At 37.5% G+C, this 20,895-nt stretch overlaps 2 protein-coding genes across 5 annotated transcripts in view; one reads left to right on the top strand and one right to left on the bottom strand.

Moving 5' to 3' along the window:
* c5h22orf23 (chromosome 5 C22orf23 homolog) overlaps positions 1-20,895 on the bottom strand; it is a 64,422-nt gene that overhangs the window by 3,991 nt on the left and 39,536 nt on the right. The window contains exons 2-3 of one of the 4 annotated variants that reach the window (XM_036137211.1): positions 8,554-8,691; positions 68-161 (exon numbers count right to left, since the gene is read on the bottom strand). In XM_036137211.1, coding sequence (XP_035993104.1) covers positions 68-161; positions 8,554-8,691 — 232 coding nt within the window. Of the gene's footprint in view, positions 1-67; positions 169-991; positions 1,087-8,553; positions 8,692-20,895 lie in introns of those variants that run through there. The other 3 variants (XM_021320285.2, XM_036137213.1, XM_036137212.1) reach the window with 3 other exon arrangements.
* On the top strand, positions 17,215-20,585 carry LOC105931519 (NFIL3 like protein). The gene is made up of 2 exons (XM_036137210.1): positions 17,215-17,344; positions 19,138-20,585. Exon 2 carries the CDS (start codon positions 19,288-19,290, stop codon positions 20,287-20,289), a length of 1,002 nt encoding a protein of 333 aa, XP_035993103.1. The 5' UTR covers positions 17,215-17,344; positions 19,138-19,287; the 3' UTR covers positions 20,290-20,585.

The raw sequence follows: 20,895 nt of genomic DNA, 5'->3' as shown, positions 1-20,895 counted from the left end.
ACAAATGTTCTATCATATAGTTTTTATTTCATCATCATTGAAATATAAACAAAGTCCATCTACTCACATTTCAGCATTTCCTGTGTCTCCTTACTGCACTGTGTGGGTCTGGGGTTATTCCACAGTCCCCTGGCTCCTGGAGTTTTGAAGGAGGACTGCATCTGTAAACTCAACACACAAGACTTAAAATGCCAGGCTTCAACAGGAAACCACCAACCCTAGTATTAACTATGGGGGACCGTGCTGACAGAATTAAAAACAAAACCAGAAATACGATAAAAGGGACAGTAAATTAAGCAATACACTTAATGAAGACATATCATTCTTAGAATACAGGAAACTAAAAAGGCTTGTCTGAAAAAAAAATACAAGGTAAAGAAAATTCAAGGGGTAAATAAAAGAGAAGGCATCTATAAATCAAAAACATTAAAAACTGTTAAATTAAAATCCAGTGCTTTACTAAATGGAATGGAAATAAATAAAGAGAAAAAATGTGACGGTTAAATAAATCATTAAACATGTAGTAAAGTAATTACATTGAATATCTTAAACAAAGACATATTAATGGATGTAAAGTAATTGCTCTTATTTTCTTTTTTTCTTTTTTTTCCCCCCTTAATAATAATAATTACGAAAATTGCTCATTTTTAAATTACTTGGTACATTTTGGTTTATTTTATGGATCAGTTCATTTATTTCTGCTTTGATCAATTCTGTCACTTTCAGGCCTCCGTATACACACAACAACCCCCAAAGGATCATGGTGTTTTTATTGGTACATATATGGTACAGATGTGTAGGTAAGTGTGCCAGGATGCTAATGATATTTAAATAACTTCTAATAATCTTTATCAATATCTAGCTCGTTTTACTAGTGGTTGTCTAACACCTGATACCTGTTGCTGCATACCATTAAATGGCACAAGAGAACTAATAATAAGCTATACTGGCTGAAGTTGCCAAACTTGCGATAAATACAGCTAAATCTCACCTTCTTTTATGGTTGAAACTCTTGTGGTTGAAGTTTTTATGCTTTAAAACACGCGAGTCCCTCACGACGCTCAGGAAGTTGTCGAATACATGTTGCCACGGCAACAGCGTCACGCCACGAGCGTCTGCTCACGTCGGACGTTAAAATGGCTGCTCAGTTTCACTTTTTAAATTATTTTATTCAAGCCTGTTTAGTTGTTGAAGCCAATGTTCACTGTAAAAAAAAAAAAAGAAAAAAAAAAAAGAAAAGTAGTCATTTTGGACTTCTTAATTTCATGAGATTTAAAATCGTATCTGTTACTGTCTGTGTCTTAAATCATGGTTAAGATTCAAAGTCAAAAAAGCTTTAAAAGTCGTAATTTTTATTTTTAGTCATAATTGTAAGTTTCAAAGTAATTATCAGATAAAATGTCAAAGTAATGAGTTACAAAGTCATAACTGTTTTTTAAAGTTATGATCAGATGTCTAGTCTTAATTATGAGGCACAAAATTGTAATAATAGGTTTCAAAATCATGATTATGATATACAAAGTCGCCTTTATAATAAATAAGAGTAGTTGGGTCAGAGTAGTTGGGTCTTTGAATCCCATATTTATGAGTCTAAATCTGATCATTTGGAACCTATATTTATTACTTTGAAACGATTTTGCCTTTCAGCTGTTGAAAAAGGCCTTCCATATTGAACATCACAAGTATGAAAAGTGTGAAATAGGCGCAAAAATAAACATGTGTACTGCAATACAGTTTGTCAACTTATGCAGTCAAGCAATAACTTTTTAAATTTTTAAAACTTAAAAAAAGCAATTGAAATTATAGTAGCTGTACAGTAAACGACATGTAAGATAACAAATGGTTTGTCTTAATAAATTGCCCTATAAAAATTTTCACTTGATTTTTTTGCAGTTAATAGGACTTTTATGATACATATTTTAACAATTTTCTTCCTACATTTAAAAGCACTACTGTGTATATTTTTTTTTTTAGCAGACCATTTACTCGCATCCTGGTAGTTTTAAAGTATGAAGTTATCTAACATATTTTCTATGTTCAAATTAAATGTTAGCATTTTTAAAAGTTTTCACATTTTTCAACTACATGCAGTTTTTAAACTTTGGCTTTCAGAGGGACACAATGTTGTTGTTTTTTTTAGTCCTTGTTGATTGTCCCTTATTTGAATAAGGAAATTAAACACTAAATAAATCTTTCTGTTGTATACCTCAAAACATGTTTCAGGTGTTTCTAGTTGTATGATTAAAAACCAGATGTCAGACTTACGCATACCATCAGCTGAATATTAGTTATAAGAAAGGAGAGAAACCCTAAAGGGTTATGGTCCAGTAACCTCTTCACTGTGTTTAATTTCTAAAAACATCTGTATAACAGGCATTTATACACCTCAAAGTAATTCAAGCATCTGCCTTTATGCAGGCAGGTGTTTTGCGATCCATAGAGACTTGTTCCCTTAAAGTGTTTTTCAGTGAACCTCCTTGTATCAAACAAGCTTTTAGCTCTCATCATAAATGTGTGCTGTAATCATCTTTCGAATGGAAAGAGAGTCTTTATCAGTGGCGGGCTCGTCATCAGGGATCAGCAGCAGCCTTTATCTGCGAGGAGGCAGCAGGCTGCCTTAAGCCCGCGTCCACAGATAAACAGCCGCCAGAATATAATCACCTTTCACACACAGGTCTTCTCAGAAGCTGCACGTCCGCACCAAGAATATACAGACGGGCCTGCGTAAATTACTGGGCTGAACTTTTAGCAAAAAAAAACAAAAGAAGCCGCCATTGTACAGAAAACATACAGCTTTAAGGTGTTAAAATTTAGTTGTTTTCTTTTTTTTGTTGTTTACTTTTCCATATTTTTTTATTTTGTTTATGATATTTTTTACTTATCAAGTAAATGTACTCTTTCAAAAAAATAAAAATAAAAAAATAAATAAAAATAGGCCAACAGGAAATTTATGGATTTTCATTTTTTAATGACTTCACATTCAGATTTTATCTACATTATGGACTCTGTTTCCAGTCTTTTTGACTCAGACTCAACCATACTTTAATGATCCCAGGGGGAAATTACTTTTGTTACATGCTCCAGAATACACACATTGTTATATATATATATTTACAACATTCCATACAAGGTATTACCATATCACAATAGTCATATCACTTCCCTTTGGAATCCCAGTGAAGTGATGGTGACTTGTGCAATAATTGGATATAATCTAAAGGAAATCTACTTGTAAAACGCAGATAACATAACAACACAAATGAATAAAAACAAGGTAAATTTTATCAACTTTTTTTTTTTTTGGTAATTGTTAATTTATTTATTCTTGATTTCCCCAATTTTCTCTAACATATATTCTCTTCAATCGTTCAGTTTCAAGGATGGACTTCTTACAAACATACAGCAATTAAAATCATTTAAAAAGCTTCCCCTACGACTTTTGTGATCATAACCATTTAATGCGATTTAATTTTCAAACATGCTGCAGGATCAGAGAAAAACTGATGCATTTTGAATTTATTTTAATTATATTTTGACAACAGATCCCTTGCTTTTTTCTTTTTTTTCTCTTTGCTCTAAATTCTTCAGAACAGGAAGACAGAGAGTTGAGTAAAGGAAAGGACAAAGTAATTCACACTAGTGCTCCTCCTCCTTCTAACGGTCCAAAGCGACATGAAAAAGAGAGATTTGAAGTTAGACTACCAGCTGACAGAGACAGACAAGAGACATGAGGAAAGATAGTGATGAGCACTGAGGAGACCTCACTTCTCTGAGGCCCTCAGGCTCTGAGGGGACCAGGACAGAGTCGAGAGGCCTCATAATATTAAATAGAAGAAGAGATAGTCATGAGAAATTAAAAAAAAAAAAATTTTTTTTTTTTTAGAACCCCCCCCCACCAGATGTAAGTTTTTCTGAATTGTTTTAGTTTTATGTTCCTGCTATCTGCTTCATCAAAGAGCTTGATGGCTGTTACTCGGGCTGCTCTCCCTTCCTTCAGCTCTTTCTCCAGCCTTTCTCACTCCACCGACACAATGAAAGTGAGTATTATAATGACTTTACATGTTTTAATTACACTCATTGGCGAAACAACATAAAAAAAGCATTAAATATGCACATTTGGGGGGTGGGGAGAAGATGACAGTTGGAGCCAAAACAAAAGAAAAATGCAAAAGTTATTTTGTGCTTTGTGTGAGTGTGCATTCAGTACTATAAATGAAATGTATTTTACATGTAGCATTTTTATTAGTCTTCTTAAATTCTGTCGGTCATTGTGTTGCTTTGTTTGGAAAAAGTTACAAAATTGTGATTATTTCAGTAAAAATAATCTTGCCCTTTTTTTTTTAGTTTTTCCTTCTAATTGTAAACGGCTTTTGATTGAGATGATATTTACTGTCATGAGTTTAACGTCTTTTTTTCAAATGTTGGGATTAGATTGAATTTTTCTTTTAAAAAATAAACGTGCGCAAAGCTGCTCAAGGTATGTGCAAGCTAAGTTATTGCCACATAGTTTTATTAAAGTTGTTTTCAAACTAGGAGATTCTAAAGGTTCTAATGTTTTTACTAATTGAAATGTATTAGTATAACGTTATCCTGCATATGAAATGTAAAATAACTCACAGTTATACTCTTTTTAAACATAAAATAAAAAAATATGTATTCTGATAATTTTTTTTGTGAAATTATAATTAAATGTTATTATAAATTTCATAATTACTTCTAATGTATGAACTGGGTTCACATTTTTTCTTTTTGCGAGTGAATCAATCAGTCACGTTACAGCCACATGATTCAATACATTTTATTCATCACAAGGAAATGTATAGTCACCAGTTAAAAAGAGAATGATGTGTAATTTTCAGATTATTTACCAAAAAGAATCTGAAACTTTTGGTGCATATATGTAGGTGTGCATTTTTTATTTATTTGTTTTGCTATAATGGAGTCACTGGATTTTATTCAGGGGTATCCTAGCAAATTGAGCTGAATGCAAACGCACACCATGCTTTCCAGATAATTATTTAAAACGTAAAAATCAAAACAAAATAAAACAAAAGGAAAAAGTTGTGCTTCTCCTTCAAATTCACAGTTATACCCCTTTGTTTAGTCTCTCACAAAAAAAATCTGAATAAATTACGAGACTTTTTTGTTTTTTTTAATTAACAAAATGTGAAAAAGTCAGGGCCTCTTAATTAAATGAATGGACAAAAGAGAAGTTATTAGTGATCATAACTTCAATTAACTTTGATCCTCGTTTCCAGACTTCACAGCACATAGATGGGACAACTATGTCCAAACATGAAGTCAGTATAGTAATGAAACATTATCATTGGTCACAATGAAATGGTGTGGGAAAATGAAACACTACTAGCAACGAATTTGTATACATTTATTTCACAACAAAAAGTTTGTTGTGCAAAATGACCCATAAGGAGAACATATAATAAATGAGTCTGCAGTCAGAATGACAAGTTTTGCACACTTGTATTTAAATATTTATGTTTCTTGTAACCATGCTCTGTATTCTGACCACCTAATGCAATCACAAATAATACTTTTTTGATTTGTTTTTTTTACTCATTGATTTTATTAGAAAAATAAAATTAAAATAAATAGGCAACTCAAACTGACTGGCCTGATTGTCATACGTATTGTCATTTCCTTGTATGACGAGGAAATTATTGTTAGCAAACTTTAAAACATGTTGTTTTAACTCCATTATGTTCAAACAATTATAGAGGGTTTTTCTTGCGGTCTCTGATGGGCACCCAGACCAAATTCTACTTCGGTCCCAACAGATTCTTTGACCGGCCCTGAGAAGGCAAATTGTGCACTTTAATTATTTTAGTTTCACCCTCAACTGCAATCAATAAGGATCAGATGCATAACCAGATAAAGTTTAAAACCCCTTTTCAATACTGACTTGGGTGTTTGTGAAATGCAAAAACAGAAGCGAGGAATCTTCTTGTGGTCTTAACTTCTGAATACCCTCGATCTAGGTGTGGAAGTCCAGCGATGGGTCTCTCCCGCTAAACTCTCCAAGCAACAAACTGTCCCCGAGCGGCTCTGAGCAGGTCCAGGTCAGCCAGCAGATGTCAGAGGAGCTCCTGGAGGACGAGAGCCAGACATCCTGGGACATCGAATTCCTGCTGTCTGAGTGGAGCGCCCACTCTCCTGATCTCAACCCCCGTTTAGACGGTCAAGAACTTGCCCAGCCTGAACCAAACCTGCCGTACCAAGACGTGGACATGTTCAAAGAGCAGCCTGGGCAAGAGAGCCTGCAGGTGAGCGGCGGTGGCCTCATGGCGGAGCTTATCTCTCCCGCTGAAACCACATCAGTGCCGCCGGAGGTATTCCACCATGGCTACACCAGTGACCAGCCAGGCCGGGTCGTATTACCCGAGTTACAGAACATAAACCACTTTGATGTCCCTCAAGGGTGTAGTGTAGACAGACACAGCAGGGTAGGTCTCAATAAGTTCACCCCCTGGGACTTTAACCATTACTACACCCAGCAACACCACCCAATGCTCCCCATTCCAGACAGCAGGTTCATCCAACCGCAGGTGATGACGCCCGACCCTCGACATTACGCCTACGTGCCCCACTTCAATCTAAACTCCAACCTTTGTGGTGAAAACTCCCACTCCCACTCCCACAGCCAGGCCACTGCTCATATGCTCCATCACCAGCACAACATGGTGGTCAGGCCACATGTGCCCCATGCCGCAGTGGAAGGTAAGCGTGGCAGGAGACCCACGGCGAAAAAAAAGCCCGCCATCCACAGCTGTGAGTACCCAGGCTGCACCAAGACCTACACCAAGAGCTCGCACCTCAAAGCTCACCTCCGGACCCATACAGGTAATCACAGAAACATCCACCAGAAAAAAAAAAAACACCTAAATAAAGCCAGAACGATAATTAATCATGCAGATCCGAAAGTGCCACAAATCAACAGATAATGTGTTAAATAAAAGGTGAATTATATGATAATTTACATAAACTACATTAAGTAAGTTAATACACTTCTATAAATATTAAGATGTTTCAAGTATGCACGAAATATATAAATGATAATTAAATACAAAGCTGATTCATTTGAAATATTTGCATTTTTAAAATTATAAATAATTATTTAAGTATTTCTTGATACCATGGTCCTATGTTTTGTGGAAGTTCAAAATAACAATGCATTAAATACAATTATCATAGAAATACGCCATTAAAGCTTCAGTAGGTAATTTTTGTTTAAAAAAATGTAAAGATTTTTTTTACATATTTGTTAAAACTGTCCCTATGTCCTGACAGATAATCTGTGAAAAAGTTCAAGCTCCTCTGGCTCCTCCTAGTGGTCCTACTGCCTCTTGCAGAACTGCACCGCTGCCGGTCTGGTACAACCAATCAAAGCCAGGAATATTCTCTGGCTCTGATTGGTTGTTAGCAGAGTCAGTCGCTCTCATGTAAGCGCTGTTCACACCGTTCCCGGTGAAACAACCTAACTTTACAGGGAAAACCACCGATTTCTCGAGTGGCACCTGCTCAAAAAAACAAAAAAACAAAGACGAAAAGTAAGCTCGAAAGAAACAATTAGATAGAGCCTGAAATAAAATGAGGGTGAACATAGAGCGGCACAGCAGGCTCCGCTGTGGGGGAGGAGCTGTGAAGGGAGTGCAGCAGATAGTAAGGGGGCGGGACCTATAAGGTGAGCTTGTCCAAGTTTTCAGGCTAAATCCACGATTTTCTCAGAAATCCCCACTGCAACTTTAATCAATATAATGATTTATAAATATTATACTTTAATAACGTCAATAATACATATTTGTATAATATTAACTACATATTTTGAATATTTATTTTGCTTTGCATTCACTTATTCTAAGGTTGTGTGCTAAACGAGGGCCCAAAGTGCTACAATTTAGGACCTACATAATTGTCAGTTAAATGTTAAAATGTTAAATGTTAAACAAAACTGTTAAACTTGTAAACCGTTCTCCTGGGGTGCATATATAGTTGAAAGCAACGTTACTTTGCGCAATATGAACCTGGATTCAAAATCCCAGCCTGAGGTCCGTATCAAGCTAGCATGTTTTCATGTGTTGTTGTGCGTCTGGCTTTGTGTCTGTTGTGTTTCTCTGTCGAAGCTGCCCAGGATATACCCCGCATCAATAGATTAATGTCACAATTATATAAATACTAATACAGCTCTTAGGTTTAAGACTGGAGAATTATTTTACAAATAGTTTTAATTTAATAAACGTGTTAATTGCAGTTTAATTTAAACAGTTTTATATTAAATAATTAGACTGTGAAATAACTATAAATGCCTCATGTGAATAATGTAAACAGGTTTATTAACCACATTTTTTAGGAAAATGATGCACTTTACGCACGTGATTCTGTCTTAATTTAAAATCCTACAGGTTATATAGATATATATAAAAACTGAGACTTTTTATTTCACTTTTTTCCCCCTCCACATTTATCATTGAATTGTGGTCCTTTTGAACCTCCACAGAAAACTTCTGTCTCAATCATTTTACAGGAGAGAAGCCTTACCGCTGTCCGTGGGAAGGGTGCAACTGGAAATTCGCCCGCTCCGATGAGCTGACGCGTCACTACCGGAAGCACACGGGTCAGAAACCTTACGAGTGCATGCTGTGTAAGAGGGCCTTCTCCCGCTCGGACCACCTGGCTCTGCACATGAAGAGACACGCTTGACTAATCAGAACCTCATATCAAGGTCTTCAGTCGTTTTTCCTGTTAAACCACTGTTTAAGCAGCCCCCCCCTCAGATAAATACTGCCTTACAAAGCAGTATTTAACACGTAACGTCTTTATCTTTAATCTTTTTTTTTTCCTTTGTACCACACGTTCTTACTTAAAGGACATTCAGAAGTTCTCCTGGTTGAACAGCACCTCTACATGCCTGGCCCCCAATCATCAGTCCTAATTGAAAATAAAAGTCAGATAAAATAAATAAAGCAACATTTGCTTTTCAGTCAAATACAAAATAGAGGACCGGGCACCTTTAAAGCCTCAATAAAGTAAATAAGGACCAGTAAAAGCCTGTTAAACTAACACTGTATATACCACGGGCATGTAGATAGCTTAACACTAACAAACCATCAGCAAAAAAAAAAAAAAAAAAAAAAAAAAAGGAGTGCATCTTGGATTAGAAAGAAGTACATCCACTCAGCAAATAGTAGAAAGAAAAAGGGTTGATATCTTTTGAATTTATCCCAGTTGTAAAATCAGTTTCATGCAAATGTGCCATAAACTGCTGTTATTATAGGTTAAGAATGACATCATTCTCTGCTTTTTTTCACCCCTTTCTGTTCTGAAGCTGTAAATATGTAATCCTTTCAGCTCTTTATTACCAACTGAGTATGATTATTTATATTTATGATCTTTTCTATTGACAGAAAGTGCTATATTATTGGGCAATGTTTTATTTTTTTTAAGTTTTAAAGTTGTATAAGTATTGTTTATGTCGTCATAAATCAAGAAATAAAGGCTCATAATGTTACATTTCAGAGCGCCTTGAATTATTATCATATTATTATTGAAACGTTAGCTTCTCCTGTAGGTGGCGGTCTTCTCCTGCCATCTCTGCAGGCCAATGTCAGCAGCAGGCTGCTGGGAGCTGAGTCTGCTGTGTTTCTAATCTGGGCAAGGGTGAGGTGAGGACGACGATCTGCTTATGTAACCGAGCGCCCGCTGATTCATCCTGATTATGTCATGATGGAAATCTACAGGATGTTATGGAGCAAACTCTCTGCCAGTGTCACAACAACAAGCACGTAACGCACAAGCAGACCCTGATGTATGTGCCCATTTAGCCAAATTTGCAGGACATGTCGGAGAGAGTTTTAGGCTGCGTAAAATGGCCTCTGGCTTTTATGCAGAACATGTTTAGCGAATCTAAAAAGGAGCACAAAAAATAAATGGATCTTTTATTGCAGTTGTATATTCTCACACTGAAAGGGTGAAAATAAACCTGCATGGAGAACTTTTAGGTTTTATTAAAATTACCAATGCCACAATTATTGCTACCCCTCAAAATGTATATAAAATAAATGTAAATTGTTTTTTTCACATAGATGCACCCTCTCATCCTTCACAATGTTAGAGGAAAGAATTACAGCAGGTGCTAAAAAAAACATAAACGCTACCATCAACACTTGCCAACATCTGCCGGTGCCTTAATTTAACATGGGTCATCTGGGCAATATTATGAGAAGGGAGGATCAAAGAAGTATTGAATATTAAAAAAATAATATATATATATTTTTTTATCTATCAGTTGTGCCCTGAACATAGTTTCTATTACTTTACTTAATTTCTATTAGGGTACCATTGTGTGTTGTAGAGGTGTTTCCTGCTTGCTGAATAAAAATTTCAGATAATTTCATTCATTTTACTTGCTTGGAGGGTGGCAGGAGAAGGGTTTCATCTATTAGAAAAATCCCCTGCTGATGTCTAGTTTTATGGCAACATGTTGAGGCCTGATGAGGTCACTATGTACAATGAGGAGGATGACAGCGGAGGAAATGTTAGAGAACTGCATCGGGCATCTTGAGGTCCCCAGGTCTCCACAAGAACCATCATTTTACCTACACGTCTGCTTTGGAGGCACGATAGAAGACAAATTTTGATTAACAAGCAAAAAGAAAGAGTGAATACATGGAAGGGCACTTCATGATCCAGATTTTAAATACAGGGGAAGATTTGTGATGCTGTGGGGGTTGCTTCTCTTTCACAGGCACGGAGAACGGGTGCATATTAGCTTTGAAATACCAGGACATTGTAAATCAAAACCTAAACGTTTTTGCCTGATCGACACAGAAAATGGCTCACCAGACACAACGCATCCTTCTTCTGCGGCCGTCTCAGACTCCGGACCTAAACCCTGTAGAAAATCTGTAAGGCAAGCGCTGGAGAAGACCGAGGAGGACTCTGGAAGGTCAAGATATTCAACCTCATGAAATCATGAAATGATGAAGGAGGAAAAGTGTTGTCTTTCAAGCAAAAGGGGTAATTGCCGGTTATATGATACGAAAACAATTATTTTCTGTGTTTTTCCCTTTCCAGTAAATAAATGCACAAAAATTAAAGGTTGTATTTTTCTGAATATTTCTGTGGGAGATTATGCCACTGCAATAAAAGTAATTTATCTTAAAATGTCCTTATATAACCAGGAAAAATAACCTCTCATCAACATAACCGGACATGCTGTCCAGTTATATATATATATATATATATATATATATATATATATATATATATATATATATTTAGCCATTTTTGAAAGCTTTCATTTTAATGAAGCAATGGTCTTGCTGATAATAATTCAGCTTGCTAAAATTTTTTATACGACAACTAGATCAGCATTTCAGGATAGAGTCATTGTCATAAAACCTTTTACCTCCAGTTTCCTCCATAAACTTTAAGTGTCAACTATCTGGCTGCTGTTTAATTTGACCTATATATCAGCTGAACAGATAATCGTTTGAAAAACCAGGACGAGGAAACTGAACGCAGAAAGAGGAATTGGTAGAGATTTACTTTGAGTTTCCTCGAAGGCACAAAGCGTTATTAAACAATTCTTGTAATCTGGATGAATGTCATTGTTTAAAGGTCAGGGGTCCACACTTAAAGCTGATAAACGTGATCTGCAATCCCTCATTTGGCTTTGCATAAAGAACAGCCATTCATCAATGTCTGATAAAAAAAAAAAACAGTAAGTAGATTACTTTGGAAAAACCTTAAAAAATACTTGAAAAAAAAAACAGAAAAAATTTACATTTTACCTGCTTCCCTGTGCTTGGACGGGTCCGAAATTGATAATCATGAAGTAGTAAGTCTTATTTAGTTTCTTAAAGGCCAAAATGACTGCCACGTGTTAGAAGGTGTGATGAGGACATCAAAAACTGGCAAAATCCTCCTGTTCCCTTTTCTCTTTGGTTCATGCTGCAAGGCTGAAATGCAGTAATGGATGCACTTCAACCAATTATAAAATGTAAACATCCTCATGTACTTTGTTGTGATTGGTAAGAGAGCTCTTGCACAGGTCAAGACTCCCTGTAACTCCTCTGTGTGTTTATAAGCAGTCTAAGAGATCTCCCTTCTGGTTGCTTTAACTGCAGCAATAATAACACGCCTCAGTGCTTTCAGACTGAGAAATACATTTACATTCCTGCTGTGTTTTAGGACTAAATTTAACCTGTTCTGAGTGTTTGTTCTCACTTTTTGAGTCAAGGTCTGTTTTGCTTGCCGTTGTGTAACCTCACACCGTTTGAGTCGACTGTTTGGGGATTAGAGAAGTAAAGCTGCTGCAGACACAGGCTGGGTCCAAGGGGATTGTGAGCAGATTCGAACATCAGTGAATGTGGACAGAGTCAATCAAGGTCACTGCCCCTCTGAGCTCTGAAGATCTGACGAAACTTCACATACAAATAGAGACGATTTGTATTGTACATTACCATCTAATGTAGAACAGATTACTGGATCAATGTGGGCTTCTGTGCTTTTTTGTCTCTCTTGTTGTGTCTCTGCTCTGTCTTCTCTAACCCCCAGTCAGTCGAGGCAGATGACCGTTCATACTGAACCTGGTTCTGCTGGAGGTTTTTCTTCCCGTTAATGGGGAGTTTTTCTTTCCACTGTCGCTTTATGCTTGGTCAGTATGAGGGATTGCTGCAAAGCCATGTACAATGCAGACGACTCTCCCTGTAGCTTCTCCAGGAGTGAATGCTGCTTGTCGGGACTTTGATGCAATCAACTGGTTCCCTTATTTAGGACATTTTTTTTACCAATCTGTATAATATGATTGATTTTGACTTTGTAAAGTGCCTCGAGATGACATGTTTCATGAATTGGCGCTATATAAATAAAATTTAATTGAATTGAATATTGCCTTAGCAGCACTTTGGTTGAACAGGATTACTCTTAAAAGTGAGACTGATTCAGATCCACTATTTAAGTTAGTTTTAGTAGTAATTTCTTTTCAGTTTGGTTTTAGAAAACTCCACTCCACTGACACAGCTCTTTTAAAGGTTTATATTGATGTTTTAATGGTTTCTGATTTAGGACTTGATACCGCTGGCAATAACATTTTATTAAATAGGTTGAGGGTTTTAGCTGCTATCTCTGGATCTGCACTTGGTTGGTTTTCCTCTTATTTATCAGGGAGGATGTTTTCTGTTTTGGTGAAAAAGTACACCTCCAGATCTGCCTCTCTAACCTGTGGTGTTCCACAGGGGTCGCTTTTGGGTCCTTTGTTGTTTGCTCTTTTTTTTATATACTCTTCCATCAGCTGGTGTCATTAAACATTTTAATGATGATTCTCATCGATTTTATGTAGAAGACATTCAACTGTATATGTCTTTTGAGCCTCTTCAGCTGGACAGGATGCCTCGTCCACTGTTTATCCATGGTCAGTGATTGGCTTTCCAGCCAGTTCCCTCGTTTTAAACAACAGAAAAACCTGAGACAACGATTATAGGGGGTCGGACTTCTGATTGGATGAAGACTGTCACAAAAAGCATTGGTTGGCCACAGGAGCAGAGAGATACCCCCTAAGAGTGATAATAATATAATATAATATAATATAATATAATATAATATAATATAATATAATATAATATAATAAGTAATACCTAATTAGAGGCCAGCATGAAAAGGTTACAACTAGCATACCGACACACTAATTTTCCCATCACTCCATGACATTGACACAAATAACATAAATAAATAAATAAACACAGTAGGTCTACATAATAAAATAGTCCCAAATGGAATGGGAATGCTGAGAAACAAAAAGTCAGACAAGTTGTATGAAATGTGATAATTACATTTTATTTTGTAATTTATGCTCTTTCTTCATGCAATTTTGATGGGGGCAAGGTCCGAGCGCCCCCTGTGGCCACTGGCGGCAACAACAACGAAGAAATAACCAATTTCTTATTATTTTATTGATAAACGAAACGAAATAGCCTCATTCAAGCCACCTTGCATTTAAACAGTGAAAACCATGAAATTTGTTTAATATTTGATACTTTTGATTAGGACTATTGTTAATTTGAAATATGTATCCCTAAAAAGCAGAAAAATATAGTAATTCACATGTTAATTTTGCTTTGGAAGTGGAAAGATGTTGTCCCTCAATGTCAGTTTGGATAATATTTCTAATATTCAACACCCAGCCACAAAATATTTGATACATGGAAAGCAACTCTTTTCCTGTGTTTATTCATAAATAGAGCATAGACATAAAGTAATCAAACAGGCATTTAAAAGCGGGTTCTGGTAGGGAGAAAGTTGTTTGAAAAACCTACGTGGCAAAAAAAAAGACAAAAACAAGTTTATTAAGTTTATATGTCATTTTTTTAAGTGAACTTTTTTTATCTAATGACTAAAAAGGGTAGTAAATAATGTGATGGCTGAGGGTTAAAGGCTTTTTTACACATCTTAGACGTTTCCTTGAAACTTTAGTTAATACCTAAATAAATGGTAATCCACCTATTGCTGGTGTGTTTAAGTACGGGTGAGGAAACTCGCACTGCAACACGTTCCCAGGAGCTTATTTATTAATCCAGCAGTGATTCTGTAGTTCTGGCTTTCCAACATGTGTCACAGTCAGAGAGAAAGGATTATTATTTCCCAATAGTCAAGAGGATTTTGAGGAATAAAAGGACAGAACTATAAACTAATGAGACTGACACAAAGAGGCTGAATGTGAACTATTTCTCTGTTTTGGGGGGGGGGAGTGTTGTTGTCCAGCAGCGCGCTTGTGGGACAATGCTGCCGTTGTCCGTTTAACTCGTGTGACCCCAGCTGAACTTCCAGAACTGTGCCGTCCTCAGATGCCCTTTCTTTTTGTCTATTACGCAACAGCCTGTCTTTCTATTGAAGACGAGGCGTTGAATCGGCCTGATTGATTCTCAGTGTGGATGCCAGGTCTGGTAATGTTACTTGCACCGCATTGTCCAGAACCACTGAGCCGTCCCTCGTTTCCTCACATTTTACCTACACCAGGCAAAATGTATTAAAGTCGTAGGAAGTGTTTTGGGTTTTTATATCAATGCAGCTTTATTTCTCACTTTCAGTTCAAAATTCAACGGTCAAAACTCAATGGGAGGAACTTTATCTGATGAAACTTGTGTTCGGTGTCTGTCAGACAACAAGCATTTTTTTTGTGGTAGAACTAGAAAGATAAATAAAAACAAAGTTTGCTTTTCATTGCCACCTGATAAAAACCGACTCATATTCAAAATAATTTAAAGCCTGGATGAGAAATGGCAAATAAATAAATGAATCCACTAAATAATTGAAAACCTGTGAAAGACATTAACAAACACTTGCTCTTTTAAGGTAAAACCTAATAAATGATGATGATTTTTGGCACATTTAGATGAAATACTAATTAAATGAAAGTGTCTAATGTTTTGAAATAAAATCATGTTTGTTTTAGAGGCAAAAAGAAGAGTGCAGTATTTTACTGTAGATTAAAGTGATAGACCAACCTATGGCATAACTGTAAAGTAAAAGTTGATCGTCTCCATCGTCAACAACAATAGGAACAGTGTGACTTTTTGGTTAAACCACCTGGGTCAACATTTGCAGAAACCAGGATCAACAACCTTTCTGAAACTGATCTGTCCTGCTTCTTCATACTTTTATGAATTTTAATTTTAATTTTAGCTGTTTGCATGGTTGTTTTGTCCTGTTTGACACAGTGCTGCCCTCTGATAGACTTATGACCTGTCCCTCTGTCTCTGTAATGTTTTCTTTACTTTGTAATGCTTTTATTTATTTATTCATGTACAGCACTTTGAATGGTCTTGTTACTAAAAAAGTGCTTTACAAATAAAAAACTTGTCTTGCCTTGTCCAGGGTGTACCTGCCTCTCACACAATGACCGCTGCAAGGATAAATTATTATAAACAGTGGATGTTCACTCCTTTCCAGTCCAGTAACCTACCATATGATTTTCACAAATCGTTTTTTTTTTTTTTTTTTTTTTTATATGTTTGTTTGGAAACAGCTGTAAGCTTCAACTCTGGTCCTGAATCAATCATCCTTACCACAGTTGTGTCTATTCAACTCAATCGACTTTATTAATCCCACAAGGGGCGTTAAGTTAAGAGCAGCATGTTTGCAACAATCACACACAGTACTCACAACGAGCAGTCAGTATGTGCACATTTAAAAACCTGCAAAGAACCCTCCACAGAGTTTAAAAGCTTTGATTGCGGAAGGGATGAAAGATTCGGAGTGGCGGTCTTCCATACATGACAAACAACTTAATGAAAATTATACTGGACCTTTAAAAATGTTCTCACCAGCTATCTATGAGAGAAGCACAAATTGCACATTTATTTCCTGTTGAATGTCATAAATAGGGCAACTAAACATCTAAAACTGAGATGATGTTAAAGAACTGCCTGTCTAAATGAGAGGAAAATAGCAATTATAGCTGCTGTGTGACGTAGCGAGGCATGAATGAGACCAGGAGGTATAAATACAGAGAGGGGCGATTATCGGACTGGCAGGAGGTGAACCTATGGACTGACCCAAAACACAAGAGGAACGCCAGCAAAAAAATCCCAGACAGAAAACAAATAGACACCAGAATCGTCTCACGATATTGATGCTCCGCTGTACGCAATATGAAAACTAGGCAATGTCTGTAGTTTGGCTTAAAATAGACTGAAACTTGTTGGATTTTTTTTTTCCATCTTCCTGCTCTCTCTTTCTCGTGAAAAAGAGGTTTGTTGCCTACAGGCAAAACTGGGCCATTGTGGAACACCAATTTAAATAAACGCCTCGAGGAGTCTGAGCTTCAGTTTTTAAACTTCTCACAGAAAAAGCAAAGCATAACGTGTACAAAAAAAAATGTGAATTTCAGCATTGCATTATCTCTGCTTTTTCTCAGTGTCTTTCCTAACATCTGTAGCCATCATCTCTGATGATGGCAAAGGATGAAGTGCAATTAAAGTGTGCCGGGGTGAGGGACATTCAACAAGCAAAGATCTCTTTACAATAAAAGCATTTTCCCCCTCTTTCAGCCCATTTTCACACTCTGTTGTCACAAAAACATAACGCAGCATTTTGCCTGCAGGAGTTCTCTTTTGGTCCGGCCGGCTTCCCGTCACAAAGAGGAGGAGGAGGAGGAGCGGTTTACTCGGGGTGAGGATCCGACCCCAGATGAACCAGTGAGCTGCTGCTGCTGCTGCTGCTGGGGGAGGAGATGCCAGAGAGATGCAGGGGTCTGAGGGGCTCAAGCAGCCACACGACGGCATCGCTCCACGCTTCATCTCTCCACTCCGCACAAAGTCTGACAGAAGCCGTGAGTCTCCTTTACTCCTTTAAATCTTTCTCTTATTGTCACCGAGTTCATTTGGATGTATTCTTCTTTTTTTTGTCTGAAAAGAAATAGGATGGGTCACACACAACTGACCCAGCACTGTCAGCTGTGTGTGAAGAGCTCAGGGTTTTTTTTTTATTGTGGATTTATACAAACTAATCTAGATAGTTATGAACCAACCTAAAAGATTTACTGATGGGGTGCTTTCATCCTACGTCGTTACCTGCAATTTAACTTTTATTATTTCTGTAGCATGGCAAAGATGTTAGCAGGGGCCAAAAATGAACAAAATGCTTGTTGTTAAGATTTTAATGCGTTTAATTGTGTTATTTTTACTACTATCATTAAAGGGGCCTAAGAGGTAAAACCTTATAAATGACGAATTAAATCCTTGGAGGAATATTATCAAAATAAAAATAGATTCATGAAGTGAACAAATAGGTTCAAAAACGTTTTATTTTGAGTCATATTCAATAATTTAGAATATGCATTTTGAAGAGGCTTTCTTGTCCGATTAAAAGTACCTTTTGAGAAATAAACACACACTCTATAAGCTGGTATTAAACATACTTTTCATTAAGCCGCCATTTTTGCACAAACAATTTTGCCTTTTTTTGTTGATCTGATGCAATGTTTAAATCTTAAATGCGGTGAGTTTATATTGCCAGGAGAAAAAAAACCCCACAATTAACAGAAATAAAGGCTGTTAAAATCAGAAATCATTCTGTGTTAATCTATATAATGTGTTTCCTTTTGTGAACGGAGTTACTGAAAAAAGTACTTCTAAGTAATTATAATGTAGTAAATGTGACTATGGGAAAATCGTTCACCAAAATTTGTATTAACGGTATGTTAAAAATCAAAAATACCAATAATTTCCGCATTAATTTATTGTTTTTACAGTTTTGCATCAGAACAAATTTGTATTTATTTGATGCATCAGTTCGCTAAATCAGAGTCCATCAGAGGGTCAAGGGACTGGGCTGCAGTTTACCTGCTCTGTAGGTTAACCAATAAAATGTTAATTATGTGTTCGATAAATTGACTCATTTATATATTTTCTGTTAATTTAAGGTATTCATAGCAATTCATTTCAATTAAGTGATTAGTTGTTGTCTGGTGCTTTAATCAATGGCAATTTTGGCCCTCAGTATACTTCTAACTAGGGGTGGGTATTGCCAAAGTCACGATTCGATTCACGATTCACATGCCACGATCCAATTCTATGAAGATGCATTATGATACTTGAATTATTACGATGTATTGCGATGCATTGCAATATTTTCACTGAACACTGTTAGAAAAAAATACAGCCATTACCAGAGGCTGACTGGCTGTGTATGATCTGGATAGTGTCTTCAATTGATACATAACTGAAAGCAACTGAATTCGTACATAGCTGTATTTATTGAAAGGACTTATGGAGGTATTGCCATGAAAACAAATATTACTATTACTGGAGTGGACACACTGACAAAAAGTGCTTAGGATTTATAAAACTTAAATTAACAAAATAAGGATAATCAGTGACGTTTACATGGCCTCAGTGGTCCTTTAAACCAATGAAGTTGTATTCCACTCGTCTTTGGCTGATGTTCGGCAATCATTCATGCAATTTTATTTATTCATTTTTTTAAATTAATAATCGATACTTGGCGTCAAGAATTAATGCAGTAGATCGCGAAAATTTGAATTGCGATGCATCGTCATGACGATTATTTTGCACACCCCTACTTCTAACATGACTGCATTTATGTTTTTTACCACTGCTGCAGGTGGAGCCGTAACAGAGGGTGTAGCTCCAACATGACAGCTCAGACCCTCTTCCGTGTGACCCCCTCTCCGCACCGGGCAGTCTGCAGCTCCTGAAGGACCATGTTCTGGTCCCGGTTCCTGGCTTGACGAAAGCGCTTCCATCCTGAAACATGCAGATGTATGAGGCTCGCTCCTTTGGCCTCGGTTTCAGGGAGAGCCTTGGCGTTCCAGAGGATGTGGCCGCAGCAGGTTTTGATGAGAGCGGCGGCGGCGACGGTGGTGGGCGTCGCAAGCGCGAGTTCACCCCCAGCGAGAGAAAAGACGAAAACTACTGGGACAAGAGAAGGAAAAACAACGAGGCGGCCAAGAGATCCAGGGAGAAGAGGCGAGCGAACGACATGGTGCTGGAGAGGAAGGTCCTGGGTCTGCTGGAGGAGAACGCGCGCCTGAAGGCCGAGGTGCTGGCCCTCAAGTTTCACTTCGGGATGATCAAGGACCTGTCTGACATGTCCATTCTGCCACTGCCCACACCACCCAGTTTAACCCAAAGTAACAGCGATGGTCCTTCATGCTACAACACCCATCAGCCCCGGCCTGTGCAGCAGGGTGCCGTCAGGACAGCGGTGTCTCCACAGACCGCCTGTGGAGACTCCAGCGACGGTGCATGCCCCCCACAGGCAGACAGTACTAACCTTTACGACGACCCACTGGATGAGTGCGGCAGGCCTCCTCCAACAGAGGATCCACAGCTCTGTGAGGCAGGGAGTACCAGATGGGACTCTCCCAAAGCTCTGAGGAGCCTCCCGCACAAGCTGCGGTTCAAAAGTCCACCTGGTGGGGAGATGTCTTCACCACCTGATAGTAGACCTGCTGGCCCACCCGTAGCCTTGGTGGAGCCAAGCATCCAGGTAAAAAACATCCCACAGGTGGGATGGGATGGTCAGGCAGGGGGCCAGGCTCCTTGCCCCATTGAGGGGGCCTTCGGTAGGTACGAGCAGCAGCAGATCCAGGCATCATCCTGCGGACGCCAGGACTCCTCCTTTCTCCCCAAGTCAAAGGAGAAGTTCTCAGGAGGAGATGGGAGTCTGAGGTCACACATCAGCAGTTTGTCCCAGGAGGTGGCTCAGCTCAGGAGGCTTCTCTCTGAACAGCTGCTCCATAAAATCCCCTGAACAGCTCGAATCCAGACGTTGGCAGAGACCTCCTCCGCTCAGGCATTCAGTTTCTGACCACCTACCTCTGAAGCTCCAACATGAATCAGAACTCCTCTTCGTTTCTATACCTGGATAAACTAACAGGCCTGACAGTGACTTTTAGATCATAGTGACATACAGAGAAAATACATTATTTAACGCTTATTGTCACTGTTTTCAGTATAATTTAACTACATGGTTTATTAGATAGCTGTTCTTTTCTTTTTGATTTTAAAATTTGTAATCATTGTCATTAAAATGCAATATTTGTGTTTTATTCTCTTCAATGTCTATCATTAACAAAGGTTATTCTTAGTTTCAGTGAGATTATTTGAGGTCTAAACATAAATATATACACATACACACACACCTATCTATCTATCTATCTATCTATCTATCTATCTATCTATCTATCTATCTATATATATATATATATATATATATATATATATATATATATATATATATATATATATATATATATATATATATATATACACAGTGCTGTGGAAATAGTTTACTACCCCCTTATAGATTTGTCTTATTTTCCTCTTTTCTGTCACAACTAAATGGTTCAGATCATGA

The sequence above is a fragment of the Fundulus heteroclitus genome, chromosome 5, assembly GCF_011125445.2.
Source record: "Fundulus heteroclitus isolate FHET01 chromosome 5, MU-UCD_Fhet_4.1, whole genome shotgun sequence".
Taxonomy (NCBI): Eukaryota; Metazoa; Chordata; class Actinopteri; order Cyprinodontiformes; family Fundulidae; genus Fundulus; species Fundulus heteroclitus.
Note: the sequence above shows the minus strand (reverse complement) of the source record. Positions and strands in the feature narration are given on the sequence as shown.

Coding starts and splice junctions, on each gene's coding strand:
- LOC105931519 (XM_036137210.1), top strand. CDS start 19,288: ATGCAGATGTATGAGGCTCGCTCCTTTGGCCTCGGTTTCAGGGAGAGC.